The sequence below is a fragment of the Capra hircus genome, chromosome 1 (genome assembly GCF_001704415.2).
Source record: "Capra hircus breed San Clemente chromosome 1, ASM170441v1, whole genome shotgun sequence".
Classification (NCBI taxonomy): Eukaryota; Metazoa; Chordata; class Mammalia; order Artiodactyla; family Bovidae; genus Capra; species Capra hircus.
The window spans coordinates 141,031,700-141,058,497 of NC_030808.1; the positions used below are offsets into that span (position 1 = coordinate 141,031,700).

Here is a 26,798-nt window from a genome sequence, read left to right on the forward strand (position 1 = left end):
TACCAGGCTCCTCTGTCCATGGGATTTTCCAGGCAAGAGTACTGGAGTGGGGTGCCATCGCCTTCTCCGATCATGTTTGCTAGATTTTTCAGTTTGAATGAGTACAGGTCATTCATTGTGACTGCTGTGCATTTTCCCGTTATATGAGTATACCGAGATCATTTAGCCAGTCCTACTTTGATTAATGCTTGGGTTGTTTCTGATATTTCAATTATAAACAGTACTATGCTGAACATCTTTGTGCACATGAATGAGACCTTCTGTAAATGGAATTTGTAGGTGACTTGTATGCCAGCCTTCAGTATTACTGGCTGCTATCATATTTTTCTTTGAAGCAGGTGGACTACCAGAGTTATACAAGAATTTTCATTCTGTCAAAATATTACCATATTCATTTCATTTTGTTTTGTTTTTGTCAATACGTATGTGAAATAGTGTCACATTTTAATTAAATCCTCCTGAAATTACATAACTTTTGATATGTCTATGGACTATTCGACCTTTTTATCTGATAGTGAATTTTTCTGGTAGCAATTTGTGCACACTTTTCTATTTAGTTTTTATTGACATGCCTAAGTTCTTTCTATATTGGAGAAACTATTTTTCTGGGTTATGTGCATGGCAATTATTTTCTCCTAATCTCTCTGGCTTTTCTTGGGTTTGGTCTCTTTTATTTATGCTTTTTAAATTTAGTGAAATAGAATTTACTAATCCCTTTTTAAGGCTCTTATTCTGTACCTTTTTTGAGAAATTCTTCCTTACTCTAAAAAAATAGAAATTATTTTTCTTCTAAAGGTATGATATACTTTTGTTTCATTTTCTTCTAAAATGTGAAGTAGGAATCTAATTTTTATGAGGCCATTGAATTTTCTCAGCATAATTTTTTGCTTATGTGCTTTTCCAAACACTTTTTTCAATATTTCACTGTGAAAATTTTCAATATTCAAAAAGAGTAAAAGTAATAAAATAATGTTCTGCATACCAACCATCTGGATTTAATTTTAACATTTTGCCACATATTGGTATCTGTGTATACGTGTGTATATATGGTTTGCTGAACCGTTTGCAAATAAGCTGCAATGTTATGGTATTTCACCCCTAAATATTTTATTATTCATCTCAAAAATAAGTATATCCTCCTACATAATCATATCAATGTGAAACCTAAAATGTAACAATACTTACCTAATATCATGTAATATCTGAACCATAGTCCAATTTCCCCATCTGAAGGCCAGTTGTTTTATAGAATGGGTCAATATGAAACCTAAAATATAACAATACTTACCTAATATCATGTAATATCTAAACCATAGTCCAATTTCCCCATCTGAAGGCCAGTTGTTTTATAGAATGGATCATACTCAAATTTATTGGAGTATTTCTTGATGGTATCACTTAATATGTTTGTTTGATGTCATATTCAAATTTCCTGTATACTTGAACTTCAGTCTAAAGGCTTGATTCGATTCAGGTTAAATATGTTTTGCAAGGTACCTACTAAACTTTAATAGCATCTTTGTCATGTATATATGTCTGGGTCTGTTTCTGAGAATTCTATTCTGTCCCAGTAGGGGCAGTTTTGTATTCTTGTACTATAACATATGGTTTTGATTCCTGTAGTTAAAAGAAGACTCACTATCTTGTAGGGGTTCGACTCTTTCTCCTTAGTCTTCTTTAAAATTGTGCAGTCTACATTTGTTGTTTTATTTGGCTTGCCAAAATCTCTGAAGAATCATACCAAGATTTTGGTCAGAACCATACTGAATTTGTAGGTTAACTTAAGAAGAAATCAGATCTTTACTGTATGAGTCTTTTCCCCATAAATGTGCTAAATTCCATTTGTTTAGGTAATCTTTTATGTTTTACATCAATGCTTTGTAGTTTTCTTTAAACAGGTTTTAACATATATACTTATTACCTCTCTATTGCTATGAGATTATTTAAAAATGTGCATTCTAATGGATTGTTTGGTATACAGGCACTCGTTTTTTTTTTTTTTTTTTGTATATCAATCTTCTATCAAGCCATCTTGCTGGGTTCTCCTTTTTTAAAATAGTTATTAGAGTCACTTGCATTTTCTTTGAAAAGTTATATGATCTGCAAATAGTACATTTTTATCATTTCTAATCTTTTATCTTTTGTTTTTATTTTGTGATGCTTTTAGAGGCAATATTGAATAGAAATGGATATTTTTCCATAATTTAATGGGAATAATTATTATATTTTACCATTGAGCATAATATATGGGATAGGTTTGTGGAATTCCCTTCTAATCCTCAGTTAAGGGATTCCAGTAGTTTAGTATGAATGAAAAAAAAACCACTTGGAAAAAAAAAAACACTTGACAGTTTCTACTAATGTTAAACAGACTCCTACTCAATGACTCAGCAATTTCATCTTAGGAGAAAGGAAGATGTATGTCCACTCAAAGACTTGACCAGAAACAGCTTTATTCATAAAACCAACCAAAGTACTGCATTCATTTAGTCATTCCATAAAACTATCATTTCCTTCAAACTAAGAACAGCCTCCTACAAAAGAGAATGGGTAAGCAAATGGTCATCTTTCCACTCAGTGTAACACTACCTAGCGATTTTCTTTCCACTGAAGAATGTACTTTAGGATTTCTTTTATTAAAATTTATGAAAGGTATATTTTATTTCACCATTTCTTTTTTTCTAATAATTTCATTTATTTATTTTTGGTTGCCCTGGACCACGGGCTTTCTCTAGTTGCTGTGAGTGCGGGCTACTCTCCTGCAGAGTACAGGCTTCTCACTGCAGTGCCTTCTCTTATTGGGGAGCATAGGCTCTAGGCACGCGGGCTTCAACAGTTGCAGCACATGGGTTCAGTTGTTACGTTGTGCAGATCTAGGGTGCTTGGGCTTTAGCAGTTACTACACACAGCCTTAGTAGTTGTGGCTCGTAGGCTCTAGAGCATAGATGCAAAAGTTGTGGTACACAGGCTTGGTTGCCCCATGGCATGTGGAATCTTCCTGGATCAGGGATTGAACCCATGTCCTCTTTATTTGCAGGCAGATTCTCATCCGCTGTACCACCAGGGAAGTCCTCACCATTTCTTGAATCATAATTTAGCTATGTGTGGAATTTAAGTTGACCATTTTCCCTTAGTGTTCTGAAGATGCTATTCATTATGCTCCTGCCATCATAATTGACAGTGCGTTTCCATTGTTACATCTTTGAGGGTAATCTTTTCTTTCTCTCTGGACAATGTTGAGAGTTCTTTTAATTTTAAATTTTTAGTGTTCTGAGTTTTCACCATGATATATCTAGATTTGGTTATTTTATTAGCTTGCTAAAACTCACTGTACTCTCTGATTCTGATAATTTATGTTTTTCATCATCAACCCTAGAAAATTCTCAGTAATATCTCCTCCACTATTGCCTCATGTCCATTCTTCCTACTTTCTTCTAGTCTTCTATGAAATAAATTTTGGGATTTCTCATTATTTCCTACATATCCCTTGACCTTTTATTCATATTTTTCTCTCTTCATCTTTGCTGAGTTCTACGTGGGCTCCTCAGATACATCTTATATTAGCCTCGTTCTCTCTTCAGCTGTGTTACCTATTCTGTAAGTTTTTAACTACATTGACTGTATATTTCATTTCCAGAAATGCTATTTTGTATTTTCTCAAATGTACTAGTTTACTTTTCTGTCTGATCCAATGAGTCGCTCAGTCATGTCCAACACTTTGCGACCCCTTGGACTGTAGCCCGCCAGGCTCCTACCTCCATGGGATTCTCCAGGCAAGAATACTGAAGTGGGTTCCCATTTCTTCTGCCAGGGGATCTTCCCAACCCAGGGACTGAACCCAGGTCTCCTGCATTGCAGGCAGACTCTTTACTGTCTGAGCCACCAGGGAAGCCCAGAGTCAGTCATATAGAGTACATAAAATCTTCCCTTATTATTAATTTTTGAGCATCATGATCGATTGTATGGGTGTTTCCTAATTTGTTTAATCCTTATTGATATTTAGATTATTTCTAAACTTTTGTTGTTACAATGATGCTACAATGAACACCATTTATATATGTCTATTCACACATAAGAAAGTATACCTCCAGGATGGATTGCTAGAAGTAGAATTACTGGGTTGAAGGGTGTAGAATTTGTAATCTTGATGGATATGCTCACATTGCTTTCCTAACAGGTTATGGTTGTTTATACCTGGCTATACTAGTTCTCTAGCAATGTATGTGATGGCCTGTTTCTCCAGTCAGACTCACCAACATGGTGACCTTGGGGAATTTTGCCAAAAAGATTATCTCAGTGTAGTTTTAATTGTATTGCTTTATATAGGTGAGGTTGAGTTTCTTTTCATATATCTAAAGGCATTTGTTTTTCATTTTCTGTGAACTATCTACACTGATCTTTTCCCCATTTGTTTTTTGTTGGATTTTTAGTTTTTCGTGTTAATTTGTAAGAGCTCTTTATGTGTACACTTGTCTGGAGCGGGCAAAAAACGCTGAAATTCATGTCTCAATTGTAAATTATTCTTAAACTTTGCTTCTGATGAATTTTAGTATAAAAACTATTTACTTTTATGCATTTAAGTATATCAGTCTTTTGCTCTAAGGTTCTTGGGCTTAATGTTCCATTTCAGATTATCTTCCTCACTAAAATTGTTCTGTGAGTTAAGTACTTCTACATCTGGTTTCCCCTGGCATAGAATGTATAGATTAAATATTTTCCCTCAAGATGACTACCAGATTGTTTCTATAACATTTATAAAATGATCTCTCTCTTCTTGACTAATTTGAAGTCCCACTATTATTGCATACCAAATTCAAGTAAATACTTGAGAAATATATATTTATTTCTGGACTTACTATTTTGTTCAGTTGATATGTTGTAGAGTATTATTTTCCTTTTGTTCTTTTTTTCAAAACTTCTCTGCTATTCTTAATTTTCTTCTCCTTTATGAACTTTTGAATCAGTTTGTTCAGTTAAAAAAATAATCTAGTTGACGTTTTAGTGAGCTTTTAATCCCTTTAAATGCAGCCATTGTATAATTCAAGCAGATTGTTGTATTTTCTAACATTGAAGGAGAACTCATCGCCCTGTTTTTGTGTCTGTTGACTGTTCTCTCATGGTGGATTTTTTTTCTCACCTGGTTTGTAATTTTTTTGTTGTGAACTTTTCTTTGGTGAAAGTGAAAAGTGAAGTCGCTCAGTCATGTCCAACTCTTTGTGACCCCATGGACTGTAGCCTACCATGCTCCTCTGTCCATGGGATTTTCCAGGCAGGAGTACTGGAGTGGGGTGCTATTTCCTTCTTCAGAGGATCTTCCTGACCCAGGAATCAAACCCATGTCTCCCATATTGTAGGCAGATGCTTTACTGTCTGAGCCACCAGGAAAGTTCATCTTTGGTGAAAGTGCTTTTATTTTTCCATCTGAGAGACTTCAGTACACTTTGGTTTGTAAAAATGTTCCTATAAAGCAATTTTGCATTTTTCTGTTGGGTGTTTTCTAACCAAGTATAGGGTTTCTATACCAAGTTGTATAAACTGATATGTCAGCCATGCTTGAGGTACTGGTTTGGAAGTTCCATTTCTCATGGAAGAATCTCCCTTCCCTTCAACTTCTACCCCTTCTCAAACCTCGGACAGAGTCAGGCTTCCTTATTGGTAGAGATTTTCTGGCTCCCTGTGCTGATGGGCCAGACTTTCATTGGCATCTCGGCTCTAGTACCTCTCTCCTTGGTGCTGGCATCAAGCACCACCAGCACCACCACCACCACCACCCCCCACTTTCTGGGTATTGAAACTGCAGCACTAGGGTCTGTTTCTGGCCTCCGCTGCATATTTTAAATTGAGCGTTGTTTTATTCTCGTTTCTGTGTATTATGGCAGGAGAAACTTCTACCTTTGCATCAACCAGCAACTTGAAAAATCTTCGGGAACTCCCCTTCCCCCTGCCCTGGGTCTTATTTTGGTTTTCATAATAATCTGTGTTTGTCAAACACCACTTAGTTATGGGATTAGACTTTTCTATAAGGGATGGGCTGAGGCAGGAAGGAGAGCAGTGAGTAGGAGCTCTTAGATTATAACCTCTTGGGGAGCTTTTGTAAATATGCATGGTCCATATCCTCACCTCCTTCTGTAGCCTTGGTGGATCAGAATGGTGGTGGGTGGGAGGGTGATGGGTATTCGACTCACCCTCCACTCCTATGGACGGTCACTATTCTAGTCTCAGATCAGATAAACAAGGCAAGAGTCACAGTGAATCATGGAGCTGGCCAACCGAGGTCTTTAGCACAGTCTCCCATGCCTGGAGTAGGTATGAGGGACTGCAGTACTTTCAACTGCCTCTCTGTTGCCTGGGCCAAGTGTCCTAAAGCTAGGAAAATAATAGAGTGCTAAAATTGACAACTTTCTCTTAATGTATCCAAAGCTTCTGAAATACCACCCATCTCTTTTTATAGATGGAGACATTTAGCACCCAAGAGCTGTATAGATTTCAGCTTAGAAAATTTGAGACGCATCATGGATTGTGGCAATCGTTTCACTGTGAATTTTCTTTGCTGCAGGTTGAAATTGGATCTTCTGGTTCATGTTTAAAAATAGGGAAGTTAGCTGTTAAGAACAGAGTCTCAGAGATACGCCTCTGACATTTACTTAGAGTACAACCAAATGATGCCAAAGCCAAGGGCCCCCAAAGACATAGATTAGGCAGCCCTGCTTCCTCACTATACAGAAAAGAACAACAAGGCTTCGGGATAGTAAACGACTTCAGGTAGTTGCAAAGCAAGGTGGTACTAAATCCATTACTCCTGTCCTGTAACCCAGGACACTTTTCTAGTAAACCATGTCCACTCAGAATGCATCTCAGTACTGACTAATCCATCCATCAAAGGGGACTGGTCACTTTGTTTTGTATGCTATGATGGAAAAGATCTGAGCATGATAAATGTTAGAGTTGGTAAAGGAGCCATCTTCTTCAGGCATTCATGATCAACTAGGTCCTCACCTCCTAGGCGATAAGACAAAAAATGCATGATTAAAATTTTTACCCAAGACTTTGGTGAAAGAATTTAAAGTAACAGTGTGTTAATTGTTAACAGCTGACATTCCATAAACACTGGCCTTACTCCAGGCACCATGCTAAGTCCTTAACTCCTGTTCACTTGATTATCCACACAACAAGGACTGTGCTGTTATTATCTTCTCTTTACAGATGGGGAAACTGCAGGGCAATGAAGTTAAATAACTTGACCAAAATGACACAGCTCATAAGTGACAAGGAGGATTTGAACCCCAGGGACCATGTTTTTAGCTACAGTATACTATGGCTTCTCAGGACATCAAACCAGTCAACCCTAAAGGAAATCAACCCTGAGTATTCTTTGGAAGGACTGATGCTGAAGCTCCAATACTTTGGCCACCTGATGCACAGTCAACTCATTGGAAAAGACCCTGATGCTGGGAAAGATTGAGGGCAAGAGGAGAAGGGGGCGGCAGAGGATGAGATGGTTGGATGGCACCACTGACTTGGTGGACATGGAGTTTGAGCAAACTCAGGGAGACAGTAAAAGACAGGGAAGCCTGGCATGCTGCAGTACATGGGGTTACAAAGAGCTGGACACAACTTAGCGACTAAACAACAAATGAAGTTAAAAGTTCTGTGACCAAAGAATTAATAGTATGTGTAATATATGTGCAGGCTTTTCTGTGAATGGCATTTCTAGAAAATATCCTCTAGATGTTATTTATTATTCATTAATTTTTAAATAAATAACAATTTTTGACTGCACTGGGTCTTAGCTGTTACACACAGGCTTTCTCTAGTTGCAGCAAGCAGAGGCTCCTCCCTAGTGGCAGTGTGCAAGCTTTTCCTTGTGGTGGCTTCTCTTGGGGAGCATAGGTTTAGGGAGCTGGCTCAGTAGCTGTGGTGTGTGGGCTTAGTTGCCCCACAGCATGTGGGATCTTTTCAGACCAGGAATCAACCCACGTTCCCTGGATTGGCAGGCAGATTGGCAGGTCACCATTTGGACCACCAGGGAAGTCCCAGGTGTAATTGAAAATCAACTTTCCTTTAGTGTTGAGTGCTATGATCAGATGCTTGATCATGTCCAATTCTTTGTGATTCCATGGACTGTAGCCCACCAGGCTCCTCTGTCCATGGGATTCTCCAGGCAAGATACTGGAGTGGGTTGCCATTTCTTCTTCCAGGGGATCTTCCCAACTCAGGGATCGAACCCACATCTTTAATATCTCCTGCATTAGCAGGCAAGTTCTTTACCACTAGCACCACCTGGAAAGCCCTTCATGTTGAGTAGCTAGTTAGCAAATGAGAAGTCTGTTGTCTCCAGATGATGCATTATGTCTGACAACCTTAAATGGGTGCTAGTTCTCAAAAACTTTTTAAAAGATACACAACTTTCCTGATTATAAGAATGACACACGTACATTAAAGAAAGTTGGATGATTTTTTTTTACTATTTTTGTTGTATTTATATATATGTACAGATGGTCCTAGGCTTAAACGATGGTTTGACTTGAGATTTTTTGACTTTATAATGGTGTGAAAGCCATATGCATTCAGTAAAAAGTTTACTTCGAGGTGTGAATTTGGATCCTTCACTGAGCTGGTGATACGTGGTCCCATGCTTGTGGAGTGCTGGGCTGTGGCAGCCACAGCTCCCAGTCAGCCAGGTGATCACAAGTGTAAATAACCGATATCCTTAGAAGTACTCGGTACGCACAGATGCTGTTTTCCACTTTCAATACAGTATTCAATAAATTACAGGAGAGATTCAACCCACTGTTATAAAATAGGGTTTGTCTCAGATGATTTCGCCCATGTGTACATGCTCAGCCTTTAAGTCATGTCCGACTCTCGCAACCCCGTAGACTGTAGCCCACCAGGCTCCTCTGTCCATGGGATTTCCCAGGCATGAATACTGGAGTCGGTTGCCATTTCCTCCTCCAGGGTATCTTTCTGAACCAGGGATCAAACCCACGTCTCCTACATTGCAGGTGGGTTTTTACCACTGAGCCAAGTGGAAGCCCTGGTTTTGCACACATGTAGGCAAATGTAGGTGTTCTGAGCACAGTTAAGATAGTCCAGGCTAAGCCAGGATGTTCAGTAGATTAGGTGTATTAAATATATTTTTTAGTTAGTGCTATTTTCAACTCACCATGCTTTTATTGCAATGTAACTCCATCATAAGTCTAGGAAGGTGTGTGTGTGTGAGAGAGAGATATGAAAAAGTATATAAGCTTGGGCATTCCACTTAAAGAACAATGCTAAAATCAATTGCTAGGTACCTAACAGCTGGGGTTGGTTTTGTTTTTTCTTTTTCATCCTAAATGCAATCATTTTCACATCTGTTATTCTTTGATGCATTTTTTGATTGCCTTGTTCTTTTGATTTTTTAAAAGCGTTGTTGAGATATGAAATGAGCCATTCACATTACAGGGTACAATTTGAAGTTTTACATAAGATGATAAATATTTCCATCAAGCCCCAAAATTTCCTTGTACTTTTCTATTCTATCTACCCCCTAGACCTTGCTGCCCCCCAATCCCAGACAGCCCCTGCTCTGCCTTCTGTCACTACAGATTACTTTTCCCTTGCTAGAATTTCATATAAATGAATCATAGCATGCATGCCTTTTTGCCTGGCTTCTTACACTCAGCATAATTGTTTTAAGATTGACTTCTTTTTGTTTCTTGTATCACTAGTTCGTTCATTTTTATGCTGTGCAGTCCTCAGTTGCACAGATATAATTAGTTTACCCTCTTTCACCTGTTGATGTTTTCGTTGTTTCTGGGTTTGGGGGCTGTTATAAATTAAGTTGCTCTGAAAATTAGTGTTGAAGTCCTTGGATATAATTTTCATTTCCCCTGAGTAAATACCTATAAGTGGAATGGCTGAGTCATATCAAGGGGACGTGATTTTCTTCCTAAGAAATTGCCAAACTGTTTTTCAGAGTTGACTATGTCATTTTCCATTCCCACCCGCTGTATACGAGTGTTTCAGTGCCTTTGCACATGCATCAGCATTTGATATGGCCAGTCTTTTTCATTCTAATAGGTAGCTGCAGTTGTTGTTTAGTCCTGCTCCAGAGGATCTTCCCAACCTAAGGATCAAACCCATGTTTCCTGCATTGCAGGTGGATTCTTTACCACTGAGCTACTGGGGAAGCCCCTAGTAGGTAATTGGTGATATCTTATTGTGGTTTAAATTTGCCTTTCCCTAAGGAAGTGGCAACCCACTCCAGCACTCTTGCCTTGGAAAATCCCATGGACGGAGCAACCTGATAGGCTACAGTCCATGGGGTCACAAAGAGTTGGACACGACTGAGCAACTTCACTTCACTTCACTTCACTTCCCTAATGGCTAATAGGCTTTCCCGTCTTTTCATGTGCTTATTTGCCATTCACACATCTTCTTTGGTGAAGTGTCTTTTCCAGTTCTCTTGCCCATGTTTGTACTAAGTTGCTGTTTTCTTGGGCTAACCAGGTGGTGCTGGTGGTAAAGAACTGCCTGCTGTTGCAGGAGACAAAAAGACTCAGGTTTGATCCCTGGGTCAGGAAGATGCCCTGGAGGAAGGCATGGCAACCCACTCCAATATTCTTGCCTGGAGAGTCCCATGAGCAGGAGGCTGGCAGGCTACAGGCCATAGGGTCGCAGAGTCATGCTGAAGCAACTTAGCACACACACTTGTTTTCTTATTTTTGAGTCAGAATTCTTTATATTCAGAATGCAAATCTTTTGTCAAAAATGGGACTTGCAAATATTCTCTCCCAATATTTCTAGCCTCTTAACATTGTCTTTCGAAGAGGACAGATTCTTAATTTTAATGAAATAAGACTCAATCAATGTTTCTTTTATACATTGTATATTTTGGTGTTATAGCTAAGAAATTTTTTGCTTCACTTGATGATGTGAAGATTTCCTCCTATGTCTTTTCTAAGCATTTTATAGTTTAGAAATGTTTCCAAATATTTAGGGATTTTCCAGTCATCTTTCATTTGCTAATGTCTAGTTCCACCATTGCCAGAGAACACACTTAGTATAAGTTGAATCCTTTTAAATGTATTGAAAGTTGTATTGTGGCCCAGGAAATAGTCTATTTTGGTAAATATTCCAAGTGCTCTTGAAAACAGTGTATGTTCGGTTGTGTGGGTGGAGTATTCTATAATTGTTAAGTTAGGTGATAGAATTGTTCAGGTCTTCTATGTCCTTTGCTATTTTCTATCTATTTTTAAGAAAAGGAATTTGAAATCTCTTACTCTATTTGTGAAATTGTTTCTTTCTCCTTACACTTTTACCATTCTTATTTTATATATTTTGAAATTCTGTGATTAGGTATAAAAACATGTAGTATTATGCCATGTTTATGAACTGAACATTTTATCATTATGAAATTACTGTGTTTATCTGATAGTACTCTGCTCTGGATCTGCTCTGTCTGATATTATACGCACTCTGGGTTTCTTTTTATGAGCATTGGCACGATGCATCTTTTTAAATCCTATGACTTGCAACATAATTGAGTAGTAACATTTAAAGTGGGTTTCTTGTAGGTAGCATATAGTTGGGTCTTGCTTTTTATCTAGTTTGACAATCCCCATTTTTTAACTGGAGTGCTTAGACCAGACAAACAACAGCCGGTAGCTAAATCTGCCATGTGACCTGCTTCCATATGGCCCATGAACTAAGAATGGTTTTTACATGGTTAAATGGTTGTCAAAAAATCAGAAGAATATGTGATAGAAACCATGTGTGACCCCCAAAATTAACATGTTTACAGTCTGGTCCTTAACGGAAAAAGTTCATAAACCCCTAGTGTAGACTATTTATATTTCACAAGATGATTGATATGGTTGGACTTAAGTCTGTAGTCTTGCAATGTGTTTCCTGTGTCTCAGCTGTTCCTTTTTTCTCTTTTTCCATCTTCTCTTGAATTGAGTCTTTTTATCTCCTCGGCTAGTTTATTAGCTGTGACTCTTGGCTGTGTGATTTTAGTGGCTCTAGGGTTTGTAGTATCCATTTATCACACCTACCGCTTCCTGTAGTAAACAAACCTACAAACTGTCCTTCCCTTTCTTGCCTTCTGTTCTTTCTATAATATTACCATCATGTATATTTTACGAATCTCCTGTGCGTGAATGCTAAGTCACTTCAGTTGTGTCCAACTCTGTGTGACCCTATGGACTGTAGCCCACCAGGCTCCCCTGTCCGTGGGATTTCCCAGGCAAGGATACTGGAGTGGGTTGCCATGTCCTCTTCCAGGGGTTCTTCCCGACCCAGGGATCGAACCCACATCTCTTACGTCTCCTGCACTGGCGGCAGGTTCTTTACTACTAGCATCACCTGGGAAGCCCAGAATTCACCCAGTACACTGTTATTACTTTTGCTTGAATCAGTCAGTTATCTTTTAAAATACTTAAAGTTAGAAATAAAGATTTTACAATTGCCTACATAGTTACCATTTCTAGTGTTCATTTCTGTGCGTAAATCCCTGTTTCCACCTGATCTTATTTTTCTTCTGCTGGAAGCGTTTCCTTTAGTGCATTCGATAGTGCGGATCTGAGGTAATGCTTTCTTTCTTTCAGTTTTATTGAGGTATAATTGGCAAATAAAAGCTATGTATATTTAAGGTGTACACCTTGATGTTTTGATATACGTGTACGTTGTAAAATGATTTATTGTTGTCTGGTCGCTCAGTCGTGTCCAACGCTTTGTGACCCCATGGGCTGTAGCCCGCCAGGCTCCTCTGTCCATGGAGATTCTCCAGGAAAGAATACTGGAGTGGGTTGCCATGCCCTCCTCCAGGGGGTCTTTCCAACCCAGGGCTCGAACCCAGATCTCCTGCATTGGCAGGCAGGGTTTTGTTGTTGTTTTACCACTGAGCTCCTGAGGAAGCCCACTGTAAAATGATTACTCAATGTAGTTAACATATTCATCATCTCACATAATCCTTTTTTCCTTTTTTTTTTGTCATGGTAGTGAGAACCCTGAAGATACACCCTCTTAGCAAATTGCAAGTCTACAATACTGTTAACTACAGTCACCATGCTGTACCTTAAATCCCAGACCTACTCATCTTGCATAACTAAAACTTTGCCTCCCTTAACCAATATCGCCCCGTACCTGTACCCCGCAGCCCCTAGCAATCACTATGGTACTCTCTGAATCTATGAGTTTGACTTTCTCTAGATTTCTTATGTAAGTGGATCGTGCAGCGTTTGTCCTTCTGTGTCTGGCTTATTCCATTTAGCAGTATTCTCCAGGTTCATCCATGTTGCCCAGATGGCAAGATATCCTTCTAAGACTGAATAATATTTCAATATACATGTGTGTGTGTATGTCTGCTTATGATAAATTCTTTCAGCTTGTAAATGTCTGGAAACATTGCTTTATCTTCACTTTTGTTAAATACTTCTGTTTGGGATAGAATTCTAGGCTGGCTGGGTTTCTCCCCTTGGTACTCTAAAGCTATCACTCCACTGTCTTAGAGCTTGTATAGTTTCTGACATGAAATCATCTACAGTCCTTTTCTTTGTTGCTTGGTACATAATATTTCTTTTTCTCTCTTCTTTAAAGATTTTCTCTTTAACACTGGTTATCAGCAATTCACTAGTGTATCCATGTTTCTTGTACTTGGTGTTCTCTGAGCCCCTTGGATCAGTGGGTTTATAGTTTTTAATCCCATTTGGAAAATTTTTGGTTACTATTGCTTCAGATATTCTTTCTGCCTCCCATCCTCTCCTCTTATTTGGGTGGTTCCACAGTTTACTGATTTTCTATTTTTTTCAGTATTTTACTTTGTTTCATTTTAATCATTCATATTGCTGTGTTTTCAAGTTCACTTATCTTTTTTATTTTTTGCCAATGTGTAATCTGCTATTAACACCATTCAGTATATTTTTCATCTCATGTAATAGTTTTTAATCCCTAGAAGTTTGATTTATGTCTTTTTTAGGGTTTGTATTTTAGGACTTCCCAGGTGGCACAGTGGTAAAGAACCTGCCTGCCAGTGTGGGAGACACAGGAGACGCAGGTTTGATCCCTGGGTTGGGAAGATTCCCTGGAGAAGGAAATGGCAACCCACTCCAGTAATTTTGCCTGGAGAATCCCATGGACAGAGGAGCCTGGTGGTTATAATCCATGGGGTTACAAAAGAGTCGGACACAACTGAGCCCACGTCTCTGTTTAATGTGACTAATATTTTGTCTATCATTTCCTAAGTAGAATAGAGGAATAATAACTGGCTCAATATAATTTCTAATAATCCTATCCTGTGTTATTTCTTCATAAATTTTAGTTTATTAATTTTTCCCTGTTATGAATTTTTGTTTCTTTGCACCTTGGTAATTTTGCATTAGATGACAGACATTGTGAATTTTACCCTGTTGGGTGCCAAATACTTTTGTGTTCTTTAAAATACTCTTGAGATTTGTTCTGGGTCACAGTTAATTTCCTTATAAAGAGTTTGATCCTTTTTTGTCTTGCTCTTAAGCTTCATCAGAGGCATCAGAGTAGTGTTAGTCTAGGGATAATCTTTCCTACTACAAAGGAAAGACCTTTAGTACTCTCTAAGTACCCTGTGAATTGAGTGAGTTTTTCTGGGTTTTTGTTTTTCACTGTGGGAAACAGTTAAACAGGAAGTAATTGGCCGCAGTCATTATTCTTATGTGAACATAAGAATTATTATTGTTGTGTGAGCTCACGTGATTCTTGTGTGAGCTCCAAGAACAGTTTCTTTTTATCCTTCCAAGAGGTTCTTTCACTGGCCCTCATTCATTTTAAGGTCAGCGCTGGGCGGACGGCTCCGGGGAAGTCTTCTGGGAATGTGTGGGTTTCCACTGTGTAGCTCTCTCTCCTCTGCATCTCGCTACCTGCAAACCCCAAGAGCCCTTGCTTCTCTGGGTTTCTGCCTCTATCTCCCCAACTTGGGTGACACCCTTGTCTGTTCCACTGCCCAGAAATTCTCTCAATGTAGGAAGAAGGGCACCTGGGAGGCTGGCTCTATCTGTTTCCATCCCTCAGGGTTTGCTGTGTCTCTTTACCCAAATTTTAATATCTTCAGAGTCTTTCATACATATATATATATATAGTCTATTATTGTAGTTGTTTCAGGTGGAAGGGTAAATCTTGTCCCTCTTCCATCTTGTCTGGAAACAGAAGTGGTTTCAAGTGACTTTTCATTTCTTGGTGCTTTGTTCTATTAAGATATTATCTTTCCACTAAGCATGTTTCATTCTCATAACTGCTTGTTAAAGCTTCTCTATTTATAAAGTAAATGAATCTTTGGAAAGACAAATGGCCTACTGTGGAAGGACATTTGCAACAAAAGAAAGTGTTTACTATACACATGACTCCTAACAAATCCATGAGAAAAAAATAGGAATTATAATAGAAATGGTCAATGAGTGTATTTTTCCAACAGGCCCCCGACTAGTAATCAAAGAACTACAGACATGACTTTGGATTGAGAACCACTGTTTTCCCTTACAGATGCTGGTGTTGGTAAGAGTGTGAGAAGGGCTACCCCAGCTTGTGCTGATGGGCATGTGTGTAGTGTCTCAGCCTTCCTTGTGTGTATGTTGTCAGCATATATCCAGATGCCTAAAAGTGAGCGTACCTTAACCCATAGTTTTACTTTATTAATTCATTCTGAAACAAACTATGAATAAGGGCAAAGACTTAGGTACATGATGTTTCATATGTCAGTGTTCACAGGGGTGGAAGTATTATAAACCACTTAAATGGTCTCAGAGATTGGTAAGCAGATTTGATACATCTATAATATGGTTTTCGTGTAATCATAAAAACAGCGTGGTTGAAAATTAAATGATATGAAAACACATGCCACGTATAAAGTGAAAATGGAGTGTATGGAACAGCATGATTCCATCTGTGTTTAAAAAATTGATGCCTATGATTATATTCAAAAATGTCAGTATTGGCTATTTCTGAGTGGTAAATTTTGAGCATGTTTTTATTTCCTTATTTACTTACAGTTTCAAATTTTTTGCCATACTATCTGTTGCCTTTGTAATAAAGGTTATTTTTGTTATGTAACAATGTGTATGCTCAGTCATATACAACTCTTTGTGACCCAGTGGACTGTAGCCCACCAGGCTCCTCTGTCCATGGGATTCTTCAGGCAAGAATACTGAAGTGGGTTGCCACATCTTCCTGATCCAAAGATCTAATCTGTGTCTCTTGCATCTTCTGCTTGGTAAGTGAATTCTTTACCCACTGAGCCATCAGGGAAGCCCTTGTTATGTAATATTTGTTAAATTCTCTAGGGCTTCACTATGGCTTGGAAGGTAAAGAATCTGCCTGCCATTCAGGAGACCCAGGTTCAGTCCCTGGGAGAGGAAGATGCCTGGAGGAGAACATGGTAACTCACTCCAGTATTGCCTGGAGAATCCCATGGACAGAGGAGCCTGGCGGACTACAGTCCACGGGGTCACAAAAAGTCTGACACAACCGAGTGACTAACACTTCACTTTCCTTTCTGTCGTTAGCTGAGGGTGGCTGTAGGCACTTGAGCGTCTAGACGAACGGAAGGCCAGCATCCCTCTGTTCGTAGATGCTTGCACGCTCTGTTTCTTGCTTTTCTCTCCCAGCACTTTTAGAAAAAGTCAGGCATGCTACATGCTAAGTTACTTGAGTCATATCCAACTCTCTGTGACCCTGTGGAGTGTAGCCCTCCAGGCTCCTCTGTCCTGGAATTCTCCAGGCAAGAATACGGAGCGGATTGTCATACTCTCCTCCAGGGGATCTTCCTAATGCAGGGATTGAACCCACATCTCTTATGTCTCCTGCATTGGCAGGCAGGTTCTTTACCTCTAGCGCCACCTGTGAAAAGAAAAAGCCATGGATCCGTATTAACGGAATCCACATCTGTAGTAAGAAAAAGCTACCGCTTTGCAAATTATTCACATTTGTCTTTTCCCTCACTTTTAGTTCAGTTCAGTCCCTCAGTCGTGTCCGACTCTTTGCGACCCCGTGAATTGCAGCACGCCAGGCCTCCCTGTCCATCACCATCTCCCGGAGTTCACTCAGACTCACGTCCATCGAGTCGGTGATGCCATCCAGCCATCTCATCCTCTGTCGTCCCCTTCTCCTCCTGCCCCCAATCCCTCCCTCACTTTAGACCATACCTTTAAAGGCTGTGATTCCATTATTATTTTGACTTTTTCTTCCCTCAGTAAAAAAGGATCTTACTGGGCAGGCCTTAGGATCTTGAGGCTTTACCTATAGGAAAATTAAATGCTTAGCAGTCAGTTTAAATGGGTCATGAGGCCTTTTTCTTTTTCCCAGTAAAGCTTGAGATGCCAAGCAAATTCTATACTTGGAAAGGAGCAGATCAGCCTAGTACAGACAAATGAAATACTAGTGATCCCCAAACCTGCTTTGGGAAGTCCTTCTCCAGAGAGAAGGCTTTTCAGGAAATCAGTTTGCAAAAGTAATGGGTAGAATTGTAGCTTTGTTTTGGGTTTGTTTGTTTTTCTTTCCTTGTTACCAGCTATGTCCTAAATCCACTAGTATACTCATTTAACACTCTTTTTATTTTATTTTTTAACCTCAGGGCATGTGGGATCTTAGTTCCCTGGCTAGGGATTGAACCCACTCCCCCTGCAATGAAAGTGCAAAGTCTTAACCACTGAACCACCAGGGAAGCCCCTCATTTCCCTCTGTTGACTCTGGGCACTGTGTACACTGGAGATGTGTACAAGTTTAAGTGTGGGGCAAGTGTGGGTGGGGAAGAGTCTCCTGGGCCAGGCTGACCCCCCTGGTCTTGGAGCCCATTAGGAGTGTGGGTCAGGCTGATGTAGGCATGTTACCTACTATGGAATCTACCATGGAGTGGGAACTCAGGGTGATTCCACAAGGGAAATCCCCATGATTCTGGCAGGTGCAGCTGAGTTTTCTGTTCTAGATGCTTCTTACTCTTCCTCTCATCTCCACTGAGGGCGCACAGCCACACGGCTCCCCAGCGGGCTCTGACTGGTACACGCTCACTGGCCTGGTGCTCCGTTCTTGGCGTGAAGGACCTGATGCTTCTGTTTCCTTCTGCACATTGCTCCCCGCCATGTGGGTTCAGCACCTGCAGACCTTGAGACACGCTGTCACTCCAGCAAGAAGGGGAGTGGACCCTCTGAAGGCACACAGCCACCGAGACCTCCCTGGTGTGTGCTCAGACTCCGGGGCCTTTGGAACATGAGAGCCAGTGTGACTTGACTGTGGCTGATAAAGCAAAAGGTTATCTCTTGTGTCATGGGATAGAGATGACTGCTCGTTTCATAGCTGTGGCTTTCCCCCCTTCTGTCTCCTCAGAAATTGCAGGTGCTCCGGTGTCTGAAATTTCTGGGCCTTTCTCAACAGAGGACATAGCCAGCAACTGCGTCCCTGCCCTGCCGTTGAACGAGCCCATTTTGTGGATCGTCTCCTATACTCTCATGAGCGTGTGTGGACTCATCCTTCTTGTTTTAATCACCCTGCTGCTACTTCCGGTCCGGTGTAGGCATCACCCCCGAGATCCCGAGGTGGTCAACGATGAGTCCTCGCTCGTACGGCATCGCTGGAAATGAAGAGAAAAGCCTAGTGACCGTGAACTCAACAATTAAGACGATTCAGTGCAGCAGGCAGGGGTTATAAGGCAAGGCTTCTTCCTGTGCGCACTAGTCTTAAATTTCTGTTTTGCTCCCAGATGCCTTCCAGATTCACTGTATTTTGATTCTCAACTTTACAGCTTCCTCTTTCTCCCCTACTTCCGAGGAAAATGATAATAAAAAAGCACCTCATTCTTAATCAAAACAGAGTGAATTGGGCTTCAGGGTTTATGTAGCTGGTTATACCAAACTATTTGGGTATGCCACCCCCCCCCCAAAAAAAAGCACAAGCCTTGGCTTGTTCTCTTTTCCCTTCTATCTCTGGAGAAATACGTGCATATACTTTATAACTCTTCTTAGCTAATGGGAAGTTTTTTGTATTGATCACATTTAAGGGTATTTTGTAACAGGATCCACCTGAGTCAAAGTGATACAAAAAGGTTTGCAATAAGACAGCAGGAGAAGTAGTCTGCGGCCTGATGATAAAAAGCATCCTGCCCCTTTCTGAGTTGGAAGGAGAGCATCAGGCCCCTTTTCTGGGTCTCTCTGGGCTCGTGTGTGTTCAGTCACTTCAGTTGTGTCCAACTCTTGGTGACCCTATGGACTGTCGCCCTCCAGGCTCCTCTCTCCACCGGGTTCCCCAGGCAAGAATACTGGAGTGGGTTGCCACGACTTCCTCCAGGAGATCTTCCTGACCCAGGGATCGTACTCACAACTCTTGCGTCTCTTCCGTTGGCAGGGGGGTTCTTTACCACTAGCACCACCTGGGAAGCCCTGGGTCTCCCTGTGATCTGAAGGTGAGCTGGACTCTACTAGGACGAGATGATCCCTCAAGTCTTCACCAGCCTCTTCTGAAGACAGAAAGCCTTCAAGTGCAAGGAAAGCCTATTCTTTGTACTCAATACTTGCATAGTACTATGGGTATGAAAGTAAAAACTACCTCTGTCAACACTTGGCCCAGGGTCCTGTGCCTGGTGGGGGTACAGGCAGCCTGGTTCCAGCCATTACCCCCACCTAAAGAATCCTCTTTCCAGCAGGAGAAACTAATAGGTGCTGAAGCACAGATCAACCTGGAGATGTTCTGTCACGGAGCTGGTTATCATCACATACGCTTACTCTTACCCAAAATGAATAGACACTGTATGAAGGAGAAAAACAGATTCTCTTTCACTAGCTTAACTGTTTCTTTTCCAAGTCTTCCCTGAAGGAAGGTTGCTGATTATTCTTTTGGGAAACAGAGACATGGCTCAGTGCCCATATCCCTGACCAGCTCTCCAAGGATGTGAGAGAATTTCTACTTTTTCCTGTGCTTTGGAACCATGAGCTTCTTTGTGCAGAACCGCTGAGGCTCAAGTACACCCAGCTGAAACAGCTTAACCAGGTGTGACGAGCAGCTGACCCACATGCTTCTTCCCTTTGGCACAGTCAGTCTTTGGTGATAAGTCATGTGTGCGGTGGTTTCCTTATTTGGGGAACTCCACACTTGCTATCATTTATTTGAGGACTTTGGCAAAGAAAAGCAGAAGCCTTTAACTTGAGGTCATTACAAGAAGGGTTTAAAGGCAATATCCTTTCTCTTGCTGTGTGCCAGGTTCAAGGTTCCCTTTGCATCACTGTTGGGGTGGGTCAGATATACACTACAAACCCAGAAGGGCCCACTGAAGCATCTCCTCTGGCTGGGATGTTGTTCCTGTCCCTGCGGATGTTTCAGTTACCTGCCGGGTTCACTGTCTCCCCAAGTCACCTCCGTATTGAAAAATAGATGACCTGCCAAAGATGACTATGCCAGAGAGATGCAGGGCCATGGATATGTGTCTTAGTGTCCTCGCAGACACTAAGTGGCCCCCAAGGCCCACAAGAATCTTGTGGCAAAGGACTGAGTTACATCTTAGAACATGGATCTTCTGTGTTCTTTAAGATCCATTCAGGGGTGGCTGTGGTGAGAATGGGGCCCTCTTGAAATGGGATGAGAACAGGACATTGTCATCAGAAGTTCATTGCCATTTCCAGCCTCAGCTAGTTGAGAGGCAATAATTTCAAAATACATTTCAGAGATAGAAATCTCTGGGAAGTCCAATTCTTTTTGCCCTCTTGGCTTTTTCGTGGGTTCCCGTTTGGTGGTGGTCCACTTTACCTGGACGTGAAGGTAACACCCCTTGACAGTACCTTCCTCTTGCTCTGAAAAACCCAAACTCCTGAAATAAAAAGAGGGGATTGTATATATGACCTGGTTAATTCTGCTGCTTATTGCTTAACTCGGGCATCTTCTGTTTCATTTGCCCGTGTTTGGTTTCTGAGCTGGGGACTGTCTCTCCTGCCACCAACTAGCAGGCACGGTTCCCAGACTACTTGATAATAGCAAGTTAGATTTCAAGCTTGGGTGTTTGAATGAAGTTTCCTATAATGCTCTGTATTTCCTATCAAATTTCCTCTACCTTTTCATCTGAAATGTCAGTGGATGTGACATTTTAATGGAAATACTGAAATTACAAAAGCATAACTTAGCAACAAGAATCAAATAGACAGTTGAAATTGGGACATTTCCCTGGCATGCCTTGCTGCTGAAAATTGGACTTTGAGTCAAAACCCTGTTAGTGACACGCATCTCCTCCAGTTATGTAAATTGATCCTTCGCTTGGCAAACCTTCAAGCAGGCTTGCTTTGAACAGGAAAGGAGATAGCAGCCCTTTGGGGGTGTCATTTTTTACCAGGCAGCACACCGTGGAAGGGGCTGGAAGATGGTCCTCTCCTGAAAAATGCAAATTAGCATCAGGTTTTTGTCAAAACCTTGTCAACTCCCTGATGGAAAAAGGATGTTTTTACATGAACAATGTATTTTTTTAAATAGGCTGATGCTTTATATTCTTGATGAGTTACTCAGAAGCCTGAAATGAAACCCTGTCTTCAGAACCTGAAACTGTTTATCAAAAATAGCAATGAGATGGGGATTGATTATATTTTTTCCTCTGGAATTTAGAAGAACTGCAACCAACTGGTGTGTGATCACCATGGTGAACGATTTTGTGTTTCTTATGAACCAAAACACAGGGACCTGGTGTTAAAGAAATAGATTCCTGGTATGTGACAACAGGGATGGTCTCCCTGGACACAGCCCACTCCCAGACTTTGGTAGGGATTTTTCTTACCTGCTTCTGTGAAATGCAGACTTTTTGAGATAAATTTGGGGTCAGTTACAGTTCAAAACCATGAAAGTAACTCCCAGCAATGAGGCATTAACAACTTGACAGAGCTTTGGGCTGTAGATTCTGCAAAGCAGTTTTGCTTTGGGGATTCCATTATCTCCTTCAAGAGGAGCAGAAGGACTATTTCTTCATTTAATAGGGTCTCCTCTCAAATGGAAATTTGTTAAGTTCCTCTTACCAGATCCCCACTGGGGGAGTTACCAGGCATGGTTTAGTGCCAAGTTCTAGCCTGGTGTCACCTGATGTCATTAGAAATAAATCACTGCCTGACAGCCTGTTCCATAAACAACAATAATTGAGTTTCACAGACTTCATCCTTATTAGCAGAAAGCAAATAATTGAGTGGAATCCCAGGGCATTTTTCTCTTGCATAAACTTATTAGAACTGATAACAGAACTGTTCAGAGGGAATACATGCCACTGAGGGTGTTTTCTCTCTTAGGCAAAACAACTAAACACCAACCATAAAATGTAAAATGATGAGTTTTGCCAAGAGAGACACTAGATTTCTGGGGCCAAGAAAACTCCACACAACAGAAGCTGTTGTGTACAGTTTCCGTGGGTTTTAAGAATTTCAGATTTGAACTTGTGGCAGTTTTTCAATTAAATAGCAAGATGGAAAAATACATTTTGAAAGTGAGGAGGGGAAAATACAAATATAAGCGAAAGTATACTAACAAAATAAGCGGAATTAGCTCTTTTGGAAAATGGCTTCAGTTCCAGGAATCAGCAGATTTCTTTTACTCTTAACATTGCTGAAGCCATGGAGATGTGATTTATTTCACACAGCTGCAGACCCCAAACTTCAAGAACATTCAAGCTGGAAACGTGTGTCACATGTCAGCACAGAAACAACAGAAAACGTGGCCCCTTACACTTGCTTGGCATTACCTGATCCAGGTGAAGACTGGTTCATCCAAGAAACAGGGAGTAGGTGATGGTTCGGACTAGGAGAATTCTGGAACCTGGGAAGGGCAATGGGAATAAGAGGTCACATCCCTTGGTCAGCAGATGATGGCCAAGGTCTGGACGAACTGAGAACATCCCAGGATGTCATAGGAAACTCATTTCCCCCAAGTTTGGGGTGCAGCCTACTTTCTTAGGAATTTTCCAAAGGAACCTCTCAGGATGTACAAATTTGTCAGAGAAACTTGCTTTGGAGCCATCGCCTCTATTCTAACACAACTGGAGAGATCTGAACTCCCAAGCAGGACATGATCCTTAGGTTGCAGGTTCAAGGTCATGCCCTGGGAAGTTCATGGGACAGGGTCAAGAATCTCAAGCCAAAGGGAGCTGGTGAAGTTTAGGATCTGAGCATCCGGCCATGTCAACCCAGCCCTGCCGGCCAGTTCACTGACTCAGAATCCTGCAGCTTCGTGAGCACACTCCTTCTCCAGGGATACCTGCTGTCAGCGACATGACCAGGAAGAAGGGCTTGGGGGCAGCAGAAACCTCCCTCAGGGCACCTGGACACCAGCATCCTCACAGGTCCACACTGGCTTTGAAAGCACACACATCCTTGTCAGAATTCAGGCAGCTCTGGACTCCCCAGGAGATGCTAGTACACAAACCCAGCTTTCAGCCTTGGTAAGAATGCCTTCCTGGGGGGCGAGCAGAGACGGCCTGATGCCCCAAGTCAGCAACACTGTGGGATGTGGTCGTGAGAGCAAAGCCAGGCCTCCTAGTGATGCAGTGTATCTTCAAAACCTCTAGTTACTGGGATTAAGTACGAGTGGGTTGCCATTTCCTTCTGCAGGATATCTTCCTGACCCAGGGATCAAACCCGTGTCTCTTGTGTTGGCTGTGGATTCCTTACCACTGTGCCACCTGGGAAGCTCTAACACACAGGTGTGCCCCACACATATCTATCTGAGTAGAATATTTTGCCAATGTAGATTTATAATTATAACATATAATTACAAATTATAGATTTATAAAATAGATTTTTTAATACAAACTCAGCTGTCATATTGATGTCATTAAAAGGAAACTTGAAATGTTGAAAATCTTTGGAACCTAGCCTAATTTGACATTGCTATTTTTCCACAGAACTTCCTTCCTTCCGGTTGGAATAATTTAACTTTTTTTTATTGATGATGCATGCATGGATCAGAATTACATGAGAAACTAGTATCTAAAAAGGGCTTATTTTTTCCTGCTTTTTAAATGTTAGGTGCAGAGGTAGTTGAAGGTTTCCTGATATAACTAAGGTTTCAGCTTGCTTCATTTCATGTGTTAGAATAAAATTTCACCTGCACCTCACATTCTGGTAGTCAACACTTCTGAGTGAAAGTTAAGAAAACTTTTCAAAAATTATCTTTGTGAGTTAAAGAAAAATAAGCAAAGCTAATTAAGAATCTATTCACTTGTAATGAGAATCACCAAAAATAACTTTGGTAACCCCAGTTTCTTTCACAATTTGGTGTTCTTTGCTGCTAGTGGTGACTTGGAATGTTTAATTTTTTTTTTCCTAACTGTGGATATAATTTTACACATCCTTATCAAGGAGGCTGGAAATTTATAGTTGGAATTAGCATAATGAGAAGGGGAAAAAATGGATGAGATTTACCATGTGCTAATGAAAGATGAAATTTTGTAATCTAGAATGATGTATTTCCTACTATGTCTGTTAATTTGTACCATTAGATATACTTAAAGTTTAAAATCCCTATGTTCAATCATGTAAAGCAGCCACTGATTTTTTTCTCAAAAAGGATGACTTTTCTGCACCAGCAGTGTTTATGTTTTGGCTAAAGAGTTGAAAGCCTTGTATTCTTAAAAAAATAAAAAAAGTCCTGAAAGTAGTGCTTTAGAAAATGTATTTTACGTGTGTACCTCAGATTTTCATCCTTCAATACACAATTCATATGTGTCACTTGTATTTCTGGAAATGCTTCAGGTTATTTATATTTCCCTTTTGGAATATTCCTCTATTTTTAATGTATCATGTTGATTTAAATCTATGTCACCATAGGACCAGGAGCAGGACTGTAGAGGTGTTCATGTCATCTGAAAAGAGGTAATCTTAGTTACTGATCAGTCTCCAAATTGTTATACATCTCAGAAGTGGAATTTTCTATAATAATCTTATTTTTCTACCTGTCTGTTCCACCAATTTGAGATGTACACCATTGAAAAGGAAATAAAAGAGTTGATTTGTTTGAATAACTACTACTTCCAACTTGTTGGGTTTGGAGTTTTTTAACACTCAGCTCAAGTCACGTTTCTGAAGTTACTGCCGGCAGCGAGTCGTGGTCTGTTTACCTGCACTACTTAAATGTGGATTCCTAGAAAATATTCAAGGTAGAGTTGAATGGAGGGTCCATGTCCAACCCTTAAGGTGTAAAATATGCTGGAAATTGGAGAAGAATGAAATACTTTAGAATGTGAGAACCATCCTGGGGAGTGGTGGAGAGAAACCACCTGTAGAAAATACCCCCAATAAGTACATTTAAATGATCTCAAGGATCAAACAGGGCTGTCATATGGGAACTGAAAACGGCAGGTCCAGGAATACTCCTGCCGGAGATGGGGCGGGGAAGGGGTGGGGGAGGGCGGCGGTTGGTCCCCAAATGCTGCAGGTGAGAAGACAGCTCCAAGTCATGTGCCCAGGAAAACACAGCAAAGGGTTTGCCCTGGTAGTGGGCCCACCTCCGAAAGCAGAGCTGCTTCTGCGCTGCACTTTCCTGCCCAGGCGCAGTAAGTACTCAGTCACACCTTCCAGAAGCCTAGGGATCCAGCTGAAAGGGGTGTGTGCCGCCTCCAGCCAAGCACAGATACCTCTGGAAACCGACAGCATCCCTGAGCCGTGGGCAACCCTTTCGAAAAGCAAACTTCTTTCGGTGACTGGACACTTTTTAGTTGACAGTGGGCTTCCCTCATAGCTCAGATGGGAAAGACTCCGCCTTTAGTTCTTTCTCAAGGACTATAGATGGGCTGCCCGGGTAGCTCAGCTGGTAAAGAATCTCCCCGCAATGAAGGAGATTCCGGTTCGATTCCTTGGTCAGGAAGGTCCGCTGGAGAAGGGATAGGCTACCCACTCCAGTATTCTTGGGTTTCCCTAGTGGCTCAACTGGTAGAGAATCCGCCGGCAATGAGGAAGACCTGGGTTGAGAAGGTCACCCGGAGAAGGGAACGGCTACCCACTGCAGCATTCTGGCCTGGAGAATTCCATGGACTGTATAGTCCATGGGATAACAAAGAGTTGGACACTACTGAGCAAATTTCACCATCACCCAGGCAAGGGGAAAAAAAGGGGAGGGGGGGGTAGGGTCAAATCATTAGGAGGGGAAGCAATAGTTACTGGGGAAGCAGGATAGGAGGTTTAATATCTAATAATAAAAGAGACGATTAGAGTTCAGATTTCACTTTTGTTTTCTATGCGGGTTCCCTAGGTTTATCAGCTTTGCCATTCTCGGCTGAGGGTGGCACTGCAAATGCTATTCTGCATACTTGCACTAGGTGGCAATGTTGTAAAACTTTGTGGAATGACGTTTGTGCCTTTTTTTTTTTTTTTTTTTCTTTCATCCTGGCTGGCTTTCACAGACAACTTTTATCCGGTGTGTCTGTGATTAAATTACATCCAGCAACTATCAAGAGTGTCCACGCCTCCATTTTTCTCCAACATAGAACCTGCCAAGTATACTGGCTAGATGTGTAATCAATCTGGGGGGCAGTGTCCAAAGGCCGGTTTGCTTGGCTGAGTCCCATGAAAGTAAACTGAATCAGGCAGATGCTGAAAAGTCCCCAGGTCCTCACTGTGGTGGCTGAGTCCAGACTGGGAAAATCAGCTTGTCTGATTACCAGAGCCATGATCTCAAACATAACTACTGTCTTTGTAAAGTTAAAAATTGGAAATTAAAAGGAAAGCTATTTTTTTTTAATATAGAAAGTTGCTCTCTTTTATTTTTATTTTTTTTTAACCACACCACAAGGCCTGCAGGATCTTAGTTCCCTGACCAGGAACTGAACACTCTTCACTGCAGTG

At 40.9% G+C, this 26,798-nt stretch overlaps 1 protein-coding gene and 1 long non-coding RNA gene across 4 annotated transcripts in view; one reads left to right on the forward strand and one right to left on the reverse strand.

Moving 5' to 3' along the window:
* BACE2 (beta-site APP-cleaving enzyme 2) overlaps positions 1 to 18,807 on the forward strand; it is a 104,569-nt gene extending 85,762 nt beyond the window's left edge. Inside the window, exon 9 of the mRNA XM_018051631.1 lies at positions 18,334 to 18,807. Within this exon, the coding sequence (XP_017907120.1) occupies positions 18,334 to 18,587 (254 nt within the window). The 3' untranslated portion in view covers positions 18,588 to 18,807. The remainder of the gene's footprint in view (positions 1 to 18,333) is intronic.
* LOC108636417 lies at positions 5,347 to 24,993 on the reverse strand. 3 transcript variants are annotated; one of them, XR_001918393.1, is made up of 4 exons: positions 22,703 to 24,993; positions 20,743 to 20,803; positions 17,157 to 17,250; positions 5,347 to 6,999 (listed from the first exon to the last, which is right to left on the reverse strand). It is a non-coding gene; the product is annotated as an uncharacterized LOC108636417 (long non-coding RNA). The 3 variants fall into 3 exon arrangements; XR_001918392.1 differs by lacking the exon at positions 20,743 to 20,803; XR_001918391.1 differs by lacking the exons at positions 5,347 to 6,999; positions 17,157 to 17,250 and having other exon boundaries at positions 20,518 to 20,803.